This window comes from Elaeis guineensis, chromosome 3 (assembly GCF_000442705.2).
Source record: "Elaeis guineensis isolate ETL-2024a chromosome 3, EG11, whole genome shotgun sequence".
In the NCBI taxonomy this organism is placed as follows: Eukaryota; Viridiplantae; Streptophyta; class Magnoliopsida; order Arecales; family Arecaceae; genus Elaeis; species Elaeis guineensis.
This window is the reverse complement of record NC_025995.2, coordinates 81,530,257-81,541,013: the sequence shown is the minus strand read 5'-3', so window position 1 is coordinate 81,541,013 and position 10,757 is coordinate 81,530,257. Positions and strand designations below refer to the sequence as shown.

Here is a 10,757-nt window from a genome sequence, read left to right as displayed (position 1 = left end):
TGATATGGATTATGACCAGAGACAGTGTAAAGAAATATTTATTTATTTCTTCGAAATTAAGAGAGGTTAGAGATGGACTTCAAAAATGCATGAGAAGGAACTTGGTTCCTGAGAAGAGACATGTACTGACAATGCTGGAAGGAGTAAAGCATAAACATGAGATGTTTCTCTAAAACTGACAGTCCTTTCAACAGTGAGCAACATGATACACTACCGTGTATCAGATGTTTGCCAAAATCCCAGGGTCTCAGTTCAAGTACTAGAGGTGTGGTGCCTTAGATATCCACATATTACAAGTTTGTGCACATCAATATTCCATTATAATAAACTTATATTAAAAAATAAAGAAATATAGCCAAATACCAGCAGCTAGTATCTCAGCAGGTTGCCAACCATCACTCCAACTCCAAGTGAGAGGACCAAATCCCGCAAAAGGCATTTTGCTAGATAAAATAGTAGTGGGTATCCAAGATTGGAAGCCAAAACATGTTCAGACTAATGATAATCCAAGACTCAATATTGGTCCCCACAAATATTATGGTTCTTGGTTTCTGTCATGTGAAAACTAGAATTGGACACATGAAATGATAAACTATAGTCATGTTGAGCTGTACACCCATGACCTTTTTTTCGAACAAAATTAATTTGTAAATGATTTATATGTATTTATTGAACGTGATATGTTGTTAATTATGGCAGCTTAGGTAATAGATAAAGAAACAAAGGGGAAATAATGAATACTCTGAGTGCTCATTGTCACTGCCTCCACTTCTTTTCCCCTCGTCTTCTTCTTTGCCTTCAAGGACCTTCAACTTTGCTGCGTTGCAGGACCCTTTTTGAGGTAATCATGTGATATCTTTCAAGTTGGTGCATATTTATTATTGGTAATGGGAGAAATGTTGGCTGTTGGTTGGATGTGCGGATTGAAGTGGTAGCTCTAAAGTGTCTTCTTCCTCATTTTTTTGAAGCTTCCTTTACTAAGTTGGCTTGAGTTAATCATATTTTATTTGGCGAACAATAGAGGCTGGGAGATGAATGTGTTTAGACAAGGTTTGGCTCTTTGATGAACTTTCTGTTTCAATTAATCTAATTTTTGTTGTTATTACTGCCTCTAATCTGCATGAGAAGGTAATCTAGCAATGGTGCAACGATAGTAACTTCTCTGTTAAAAACTACAATAATACTTATCTTCTCTGCTGTGACTACTATAATATTTTTAGTCATGGAGCAGTTGATTCACCAATTATGTCCATTTGGAATGTTCAGTACCTGATAAGATCTAGGTGCTCTCGGTTCTTTGCAAAGGAAAAACTTGCTGTGAAATGCTAGAGGAATAGGAAATGGACTGCATCTCTTTATTGGTTCTCTTCGTCAGTTTTTTGATGAAACCATCGATCATCTGTTTATTGGTTGTCTTTTTAATTGTTTGTTTTTGTTTTTATTTTCGGGTAGGGTATCAGTTCCATGTCTGCCTGCCTAGTTTGGTTCTTCTTTCTTTACAAATTCGGCGCCACAAGAATGCCTGATAACTTGGCCTGTCTAATTTGAGTGACTGAGCAACAGGTTCAGGAGAAATTGGAAAATAACTTGGTTTATTATTGCTGCCATTATTTGCTGCAATCCACTCTCTTCTTGATCGAGGATTGGCCTTCACCGTACCCTGATAAAATATTAAGACAGATCAAGCCTATCTGCAGAATGCTGGGCCTGACTTAAGACTGGTTGCTCTTGGTTTTGCCTTTCTTCTTCTTTTGTGTCTTTGTTTTCTCATGATTTAATCTGTCTTGGCTTTTCTTTTGTGTAACTAATGATAGTGATTAGGTTATGCCCATTGTTTCTGTCAAAAAAAAAAAAAGAGAGAGAGAAAAGATTATACGGAAGAGTATGGAAATCTAAAGGAACCTGAATTCTGCAGAGGTTGTGACTCCTGCCATACAATGAAGAATTATTTCCTTATATTTGGCTTGCAAATGTAGTACTTTGGTGACATAAAAGTAATGCCCAGAAAAATAATGCCCATATGTGATCCTACAGGAATTATGAATCAGACCGATACACAAAATGGTTAAGAGGATTTAGGCTATTTAGCATAACTTTATATCTTAAATATAAGGAGATAGATACTTCACATGCATGGTATGTGCATTTTGTTAATGTTCTTTTAATGTGCTGTGAAGAATATATTTACTATATAATTGTTGCTCTATGATATCCGTGCTTTTAGTTATATTATCTTTTCTTTCTATGTAACAGAGATAAAAAACAAGAAAAAAGGATTAGTTTTGAAAAATGATTAATTTACTATATTTTAGTTTTTGCAAGAGAATGTCCAAAATTATTTGTATGAAGGTTGAACTAAATATTGTAATTAGTATTGAGTGGAGTCTACAAAACTGCAGCCCTATCACAAATGACTAAATTGGGCTGGGAACTTGGTGATACAATAATATCATGTTTCATATGATCTTGAATGTGAACTTGATTAATTCTTATGAACTTATTTGACTCAATTCAGATCTTTCTGCCAAGCTAGAACTTGGTACTCAAATTTTAAATTAATTTTGTATGAACCCTAACATAAATCCAGCTCAATTAGGCATGGCTCAAAGTTTATAACTCTTTCAATGTTCGTATCAGCTTCAAAATAATCTTCATTAGAGTCAAGGTAGGGTTAGTTGTGTCAAGTGAAATCAAATTCAATCAGGCATATAGCTCCGTAGCACCTCAAATTGTATATATGCAAATATTATGTTTGATTACATTAAAAGAATTGATGGTATTTTTTTATGATTCTATTTTTTTTCCAAAATTTATCACATTGTAGGAGGCTTGGGAGCATTAAAAGAGTTCCTTGCTTTTCTAAAATAGAAAAGAGTGATGCTATGAGAGTTGATTATGTGCACGCGAGAAGTTCATGTTGCCACATGGAAGAGAAGGAATGATGTTACCGGAAGGAGTTAGTGTGCAATACGCAGGGCTGGTTATTGAGTTGTCTGATCAGCCACAGTAAACTCAGGCAACTTTTTTGCATGCACATAGCCAGCGCCCAAAGCATTTTCAAATAAAAAAATTATTTGATAGTGTTCTTTGATTAGGAATCTTCAAAGATTGTTTTGCTAGTAATATACATTTGAGAGTATTTTTTATCATCTTAGCAGCACAGTACCAGGAGGTGGAGAAAAACTACCAAAGGTTCTTGCTTTGTAATGTAAGAATAGATACCATGAAACCATTTTCTGTCACATGGTTGTGTTTTATTAACTTGCTTGTGGTAACCTGCAAGCTAAATCGCATCCCATGTGCTGCAAGCGCCTGCTATGAACCTTAAGTTGGAACTCAAAATTCATTTCTTGCAATCACTTTGCAACAACTATCTTTGCTTTGTTTTGCTTTGTCATGATTGCAATCCTGCACTTCAAAATACTTTTACTTTGTTCCACCATGATCACTAGCGCTGTATGGACATAAACACAAGAATCGGAACTGGAAACATGTCTAGGTATCTGACTCAGCATGAGGGAAAAAAAGGAGATACATGTTTAAAAAATAATTTTAATTAAATTTTGTATTTATTATTCAATATTGTATAAAAGAAATATATATATATTATTATTATTATTTGTTAAAGTTATTTATTTTATATATTTTCAAATTTCCTAATTTGTTGAAAGATGTAAGAAAAATGATATTAGTTATTTCAATATCTACATCCTTGATCAATGTTTAAAAAAGAAAAAAAAAATCCCTTTCAATGTTATTATGATGTGTCGAATTCATCATTGGAAGAATCAAACTATCTATCTATCTGTAAAAGCTGGAAAAAAAAAAAGAAAGAAGCTAAGTATCGCAGTATCTGATGCATATCCAGCACGTATCTTGGAGCTGGACATGAGTGTCCTGATAACATGACAGATTTTTGAGGCCCCGGACCTTACCTATATTGTTATACTAAACAAGGAGAGAAAAGGTAGGAGAATTGAAAAAAATTCTTTTCTTTTTCTCAGAAAATGGAAAAGGAGAAAATTCCATGCATTTTAAAGATTCCAAATGATGTATCTTGCCAGGTCATATGTTTTCAAAATTTTATTTCTATCCTCCACGTTTCTTGTCCTCTCTTCTTTTTAAATCTATCTATTCTTACTTCTAAAGCTTTGGAAGGATGTGGAATAGTTTGAAATATATTTTGCGATCTTACGTGGGTTGTTTTTGTTGCCTTGACATATTAGCTGGAGATGAAATTATAACATTTTATCTGTATCTCTGGTGGTTTCTTTAATAAATGGGTGGTTTCCTAGTTCCCCTTTTTCTTCAAATATCCTTCCATTTCCATGTTATACGGTAGATTTCCATGGGAGGAGAATTTGGAGCAAGGGAGATGGAGGGGTGGTCTCATAGGGGCCTCTCTATGCATCCATTCTCTTCGGGTTCTCTCCACATACCCAATATGGTCTTAATCCCAATAACCTCCATGAGCAAAGAGAAAAGATAAAGGGAAGTTCAAATTTCATTCAAATTCGATATTAAAATTTTCTAATTTCATGTAAAACAAAATACTTCTCATTAGAGTTCTAGAAAATACATGCTTGTTAGAAAATATTCTAATAGCTATTTTGTCTCATCTGAGTATTATTTGTTGTTATATGATAAAAGTTATATTTAGTGGTGGTGTGCATGGGTGTCTTGTTCTTTTGCACAGATACACATGGGCGTCTGATGGTTCAACAGGACCACAAGCTCATATGGAGATAAAAGGAAATGCTGATATTAGGACCCTACCCAACACTAAGAAGGTCGCATTCTCATTGAGGACAAGGGAAATGGGCTATACCAACCTCTTTCTTTATAATTGGCTAAATGCAGTTAAAGTTCTCTGAATGGAAGGTTCTTCTTCCCTCCATCATTGCTTCATGCTTTTGGGAGTTTCTCATCCTTGTGAAAGCTAATAAGATACAGATAACCCAGTCACTAGTTGTGTCCTGGCACCACAAAGCTGGTGTTTAATATTTGCTTCATGTCTTGTTTGAGTTAATCATTGGTCATTTGTGTATTTGTTGTATATGAGTTGGGTTAGGAGGCTTAAGAAAGAAACCAAAAGTTTAGTTTGACTACTATTTGTGATGTCAGAGGATGAAAGAGAGCAAATATTTTGTTTATGAGAAGCCAACTCAATTTGTAAATATACAAATCAATTTTAGCAGTCACAATCTGTCCAAATTCATTTAACATTTGGGTCATGATTAATTAAGTTCACTACTTATCCTATGATGCTGGTACCATGAGTTTGTATTGTAAATTTAAATTCTCCAATAATCTTTTATAATATTCTACAATGTTTGAAAAGGTAGAAGATCCAGCACACATTCGAGAGATTAAAGAGGGTTCACTCCAGTTGTATTGAAGAATAATCCCTGTATGTATAACACTATGATCAAACTGAGAGATTTTCCTTTTGAAAAAGGAAAGTCGACAGTTTTTCAATTGATTAGAGCAAGATTCTTGCATAGCTATGAAAGTAGCTAGAACAAATTAATATAAAGCATCACTAACTTTCACAACTTCCTGTTCTTACAGAATTGCTGGTTGGATTTGTTTCATATTACCGAATGGATGTCATAAGAAAAGAACTAGAGCATAACTTGTCCCTCATATGAAAGTTGGAATAGTTCAAGCCTCCCTTTTCTCTCCATCTTGCTCCTTTTTCTCCAGTTATCCCAATTTTTTATTCTCAATCCAAACACAAAAAAAAAAGAAGAGGAACCTATTATTTGAGGTTCATAAAGGATATTGGGAATTCTTGTTGGCATAACAGTACCATGTTTTCTCATTTACAAGAATGGAATCCTTGTCCAGAAGCTCCTGGACTAGAATGATATGATGTCATTATTTTTTAGTTTGATATTGAGGTCCTAGTTTTTCCCCTTAGTACTTCCATATGTAAAGAAAGACTTGTTTTGCCAACTCTTGCAGAAGATCAACATGATTACTTGGTTGGTCTAACCACCGCAGCGGCGATGAATGGTTCCAATCAGTTAATCTTTCGTGAGGACAAGTTGCTGGGTCTTTCATTTAAATTTAAGAGCCTCTGAATGACCACTGAGTTGAAGTCTGAGCAAGGGTTAACTACCGAAACTTCACAAAACAGAGTGGAGGACTGGTTTCTGAATGTTAAATTAACTGATGACCTAATGAACAAATGGCCTTCTCCAGAAATAAAACCATTCTGTGTTTAAATTGATCAGCAAGCAATAGTTGTCTTTCACATATCTTATGGCAAGAGAGACATTCTAATTCAAGAATGTTCAAGGGAGATGCTTACTGCTACTACTAGTTTCAGTGACGAGGACAAGAAGGAGAGGGCAAAAAGCCCCCACAAGTTTAAAAATATCGAGCACAATGAGTTGTTGTTTATTAAGGTTATACTGAGCTCACTCTAGTCTGACTAATTATACAGAAGAATCATATATTTAGAAGCTCATAGGTAGACAACTTATTCTCTCATGCCAAGCGCATCGATCTAGGCCTTAGAATCTATCAGTTGAAATATTTCTTGTTTTCATTCTGTACTTCATTTTAAATGCTAGTTTCTCATTCGCATTATCATTAATTTTGAGCTTGAAAAGTGGTAAATGCACTATTGAGGTGCACTGATGAAAACAAAAATAACATGCCAGATCACTGGATCATAAGCTGTGATTATTGGTTCGAGGGATCAGTTGTCAATCAATTGGAACTAGAACTTAAACATCATCAGTATATATATGGTGGACATGATCACCATCCATCTAAAATGGGAATTATGGTACCCCAAAACTTATAAATATTTTGGTGTGTATCAGAAACTGCTCTAGCATCTTTGTTTCCTCTCATTCTCAGTGCATTCGCAATCATAATGACCGTTGCTGTTCATTTTTGGTTAAGGGATCTGATGCCTTTGACATGCTATCTGATACAGTTGCATTCATGCATGGAATGCTCTCTGATACAGCATAATAATGCTTCTAAAAACCACCTTATGCTATACAAACCCATATAAGGTTACAAAATTTTAAATATAACCTTTTTAATTTAGGAGGTATTCACAAAGATGTTAACTTGTATTAGCCAAAGTTAAGCAAGTTCTTAAGAAATGTTTTCGAGCCATTAGACAGTGAATTTTCAAATTGCGATCCAATTGTCAGGCTCCATTCGATTGCAATGAGAAAAAGATGGACTCTCACAAAAACCTGAAAAAATAAGGCCAACAAGCATTTAAAGTTGCAAACTTGGTCTTCCATTGCTTAGACCATTATTCGATAACAAATCAAAATGGTCCATGATATGATCAAATTTGTCTGACAAGAAGAAGCTTTGCGAGGAGCCGAAATTTCTTACAACCTTGACTTCAGCAGTGAAGATTGCCCGCACCGGTCGATGATCAGACAATCTTGACTTGCATCTCTCGTATCGTTTTTGCTTCAAGCCCTTACCATGCCACAAAATTCGATCACACCTACAAAATCGGTATACATATAAATGATACTTGATCAATATTTTACATTGGAGATTGTAACTAAAATTTCACTCACCATGCTGGGGCTCTTCTTTTTTCACCCTTTTTACCTTGAGCACATCCATAGTATTCATCTGAGTTTTGGTAATATTTATATGTAGGGGAGAATGCAATCACCCCCTCATGCCAACCTTCAAATGCCCGGCCCTCAGAGACCTCGATCCTTAACTACAATTTGATCAATATTAGAAACATTTTGATTGTATGAATCAATGCAAGGATGCAAAACATATAACATCTCTACCTGATCCTTCTCTAGCAAGATATTCCACTGCTTCTGTTCCACTAGTGAGCGCATCTTGGCCTCTGGCAAGGAGATTCTATAGTTTAAATCGCCAAATAAGACTATACGACTGCATGGAATAGATTAAAATTAAGTGGAGCCTGATGAGAGATGGTAATTAATCTATAACTTGAAGAATAAAAATTCTCGGGGTATGTTTGAGATTATGCTGGATTTCCTATAGGAATCAAGCTTGTTTTTCTGTCCAGTCCATTTTCTTCTAAATGTCTGTTCTAGTTTCAGTCTAAATCTCATTTATGGGTCTGTTGGACTGCAGAAGGCAAAAAAAAAAAAAAAAAAAGACCTATGAGAATTTTTTTATTTTATTTTATTTACTCCTACAGCATTTGGACTGGAGAGTGATTGGGTTGATATAGGCCTTAAATAAACTGTGTAATCCATGATCCTATGGGAAATTCAATCCAATCCTACTGGATTTCCCAACTATGTCTTAATTGATGTTTCTACCAATAGACTTGTTTTAGATACTCCCAACATCGTATACTGTATCCAAGTTGTTTGCTATGCTTTTCATGGTATAAAGTTCCGATTCTCCCTTTATCACTTCATGATCTTATGCCAATCCGGTGTGCGTAGCAAGTGAAAATTCTCTTTAAGGTGGTTTAACCTTTTATCATGGCAACATGGTCAATCATTTTCGATCAACATTTTTTATTAACATAACATAAAAAATTACATGCAATACGACTATGATTTGAAGTATGATCGAGAGTCCCAACTTTCAAATACCTAATTTGATAGTAACCTAAGCCCACACACTATAATCTATCCTAAGAATTAACTCTATGGAGTAATATCAAGTTTGAATAGAAAACGCTATATTGTCATATTAGAGAGAGAAGGGGGTAGTTGCTTTAGTTTTTATGTATCCATATGAAACCTGTCACTTCTTTTATGATGTCAGTAAATGGAGAAATACAAGGCTTAACAACCCAGATCCGTAGAATATTAACAAGTGTCAAATAATTTTATGCATGTTATAATTTCACTTGAAATTTGTGAGTACTCACTCATGATCCAGGATCTTCTGCGGCAGATTAAAAGAAGAGCCACGAGGGAAACTTGTTCTTGAAAATATATCCATGACATCCGAATTCCTGTGCACCTGGTCCCCTTCTTTCCCTCCAGAAGCTAAATGGCAGCATACAAAGCAGAAGCTGGTTTCATGCAAGTAAAATCTAACAGAAACTGAACCCTGTGCACAAAAAGAATGTCCAAAATCTCCAAGCTTCAGCATCTCAATGTCATCTAATTTTAATTTCCATATCTAGTATCAGTTTATCTTTGGAAATAGATGGCTGACCTTATTCCCTAAGCAGCCCATGATGCCACAACCAATGCATGAGACACTTGGGTGGCGAACATGCCGCCAGAGATCTCCTCTCACCCAAACGGAGGCCAAAATTCCAACCATCTGTTTGCTTAGAATGCATCTGAAGTCCTGCGTTGCGTGCTCCCGGGAGCTGCCATCCTTGACTGGGTGCACCTTTTGCTTCTCCTCTACCTTGGATTCATGGATTCTCTTTTGGTTGGTAAGAGACTTTCTCAGTGTTGTTCGAATGAGCGAGTTCCATTTCATAGATATGCTGCATTTTTGAGGTCCTAAGACATTCTTAACACTAAGTGGCACAATCTCTTGGAACCTGCAATGGAACAGTGACAACTAATGAATAGAACCTTGTCATTGCTATTAGTCATTCTTAACTAATTGTAACTGGAAAAACTGGTGGGAGTACCCAAGAACATATATATCATAAGAATTATTCTTGGTGTCCAACCAATCCTCCAAATTCAGATCATCACTTGGCACCACCCCTCCGACGTTCCACGTGCTAACGAACACCCTTAAACAAGAAACAAGAGAAAGCAGAGTCATGTTAAAGTTATCCTCATTGGAACCTAAGGCAGCTGCAAAGCTGAATTTATAGTTTTGGAGCTCACTTGTACTTAAGTCTGCCCTTTTGATCATCAAGTGACCTCTCAGGCAAGGCTGGGTGATCTAAACCATTGACATCGAGAAAACTATCGGTCGGCGAGAAGTCGGTGACAAAGTGATTGCTACCCAGCGGCCGATGGAGGAAGTACTTGTTGGCCACCAATTTTGGCCACATGACCTAAAACAACATAAGGAGTTACACTCACTTGATTTTTAAGCTTTGTTTTGGAGGGGGATGCTTACTTCTCCAAATTTTCGGTACTGTGGCATGATGCTACGAGATGCCGGTAGAAGGGAGAGGCTTGTGAGTGGTAGAAGGAAAGGAGAATGAAGGATTGGATGGAGGGGTGCATGAATGGATACAAAGGAAGTGGGATGAAGGAGGAGTTTCATTTGTGGGAGCCCAACAAGTAGCTTTGCGCACTAAAAGATATAATTTGGCAAGTTGGGGGGAAGGAGCAATAGGTGTGACGTTGAGGGTAATGCAAATCAAGCTAATTTCTTATTGGTGGGAAGTAGCTCAATATTGAGATATTGGTCAGATGGGGAAGGAGATGGTAGAATCAGGGAACATGGTCTCTTGTGAGACTAGAGTCCAGAATGTTCCTGCTTGGACTTTTCTTATTTGATGTCTAAAAGGTTGGTTAAATAGAGACATTTCTTTTTGGGATTTGAATAGGTGGTTCAAGGCTAGGGAAAGGTAGGGAGGGTCATGTCACACTAGGCCTACACACTTGTGCAACTTGCTTAAGCAACCTTTGTGCGCATGTGTGTATGTTTTAAGGTGGGATTGGCTGTTGGATTGTTGCTTAAAAACTTGGCCAGAGTCATGGGAGGACTGGTATATAGACTAGATTAATTTGGTCAGGTTTTTAGGCTATTGCCTCGTAACATTTTTATAGCAGTGCTATATTTTATTTTACAAGTATGGTTAATACTTTCATCTTAGATATCCTTTTTTTCATTTT

The 10,757-nt window shown here is 36.2% G+C and overlaps 1 protein-coding gene across 2 annotated transcripts; it reads right to left on the bottom strand.

The window, feature by feature from the left end:
• Nucleotides 1-7,060: 7,060 nt before the first annotated feature.
• Nucleotides 7,061-10,299, bottom strand: LOC105032767 (type IV inositol polyphosphate 5-phosphatase 9). 2 transcript variants are annotated; one of them, XM_010907326.4, is made up of 8 exons: nt 10,033-10,293; nt 9,795-9,967; nt 9,590-9,697; nt 9,157-9,496; nt 8,864-9,048; nt 7,794-7,902; nt 7,566-7,717; nt 7,061-7,489 (listed from the first exon to the last, which is right to left on the bottom strand). In XM_010907326.4, exons 1-8 carry the CDS (start codon nt 10,180-10,182, stop codon nt 7,249-7,251), a joined length of 1,458 nt encoding a protein of 485 aa, XP_010905628.4. In that variant the 5' UTR covers nt 10,183-10,293; the 3' UTR covers nt 7,061-7,248. The 2 variants fall into 2 exon arrangements, with proteins under 2 accessions (XP_010905628.4, XP_073109354.1); XM_073253253.1 differs by having other exon boundaries at nt 7,316-7,489; nt 7,600-7,717; nt 10,033-10,299.
• Nucleotides 10,300-10,757: the final 458 nt, after the last annotated feature.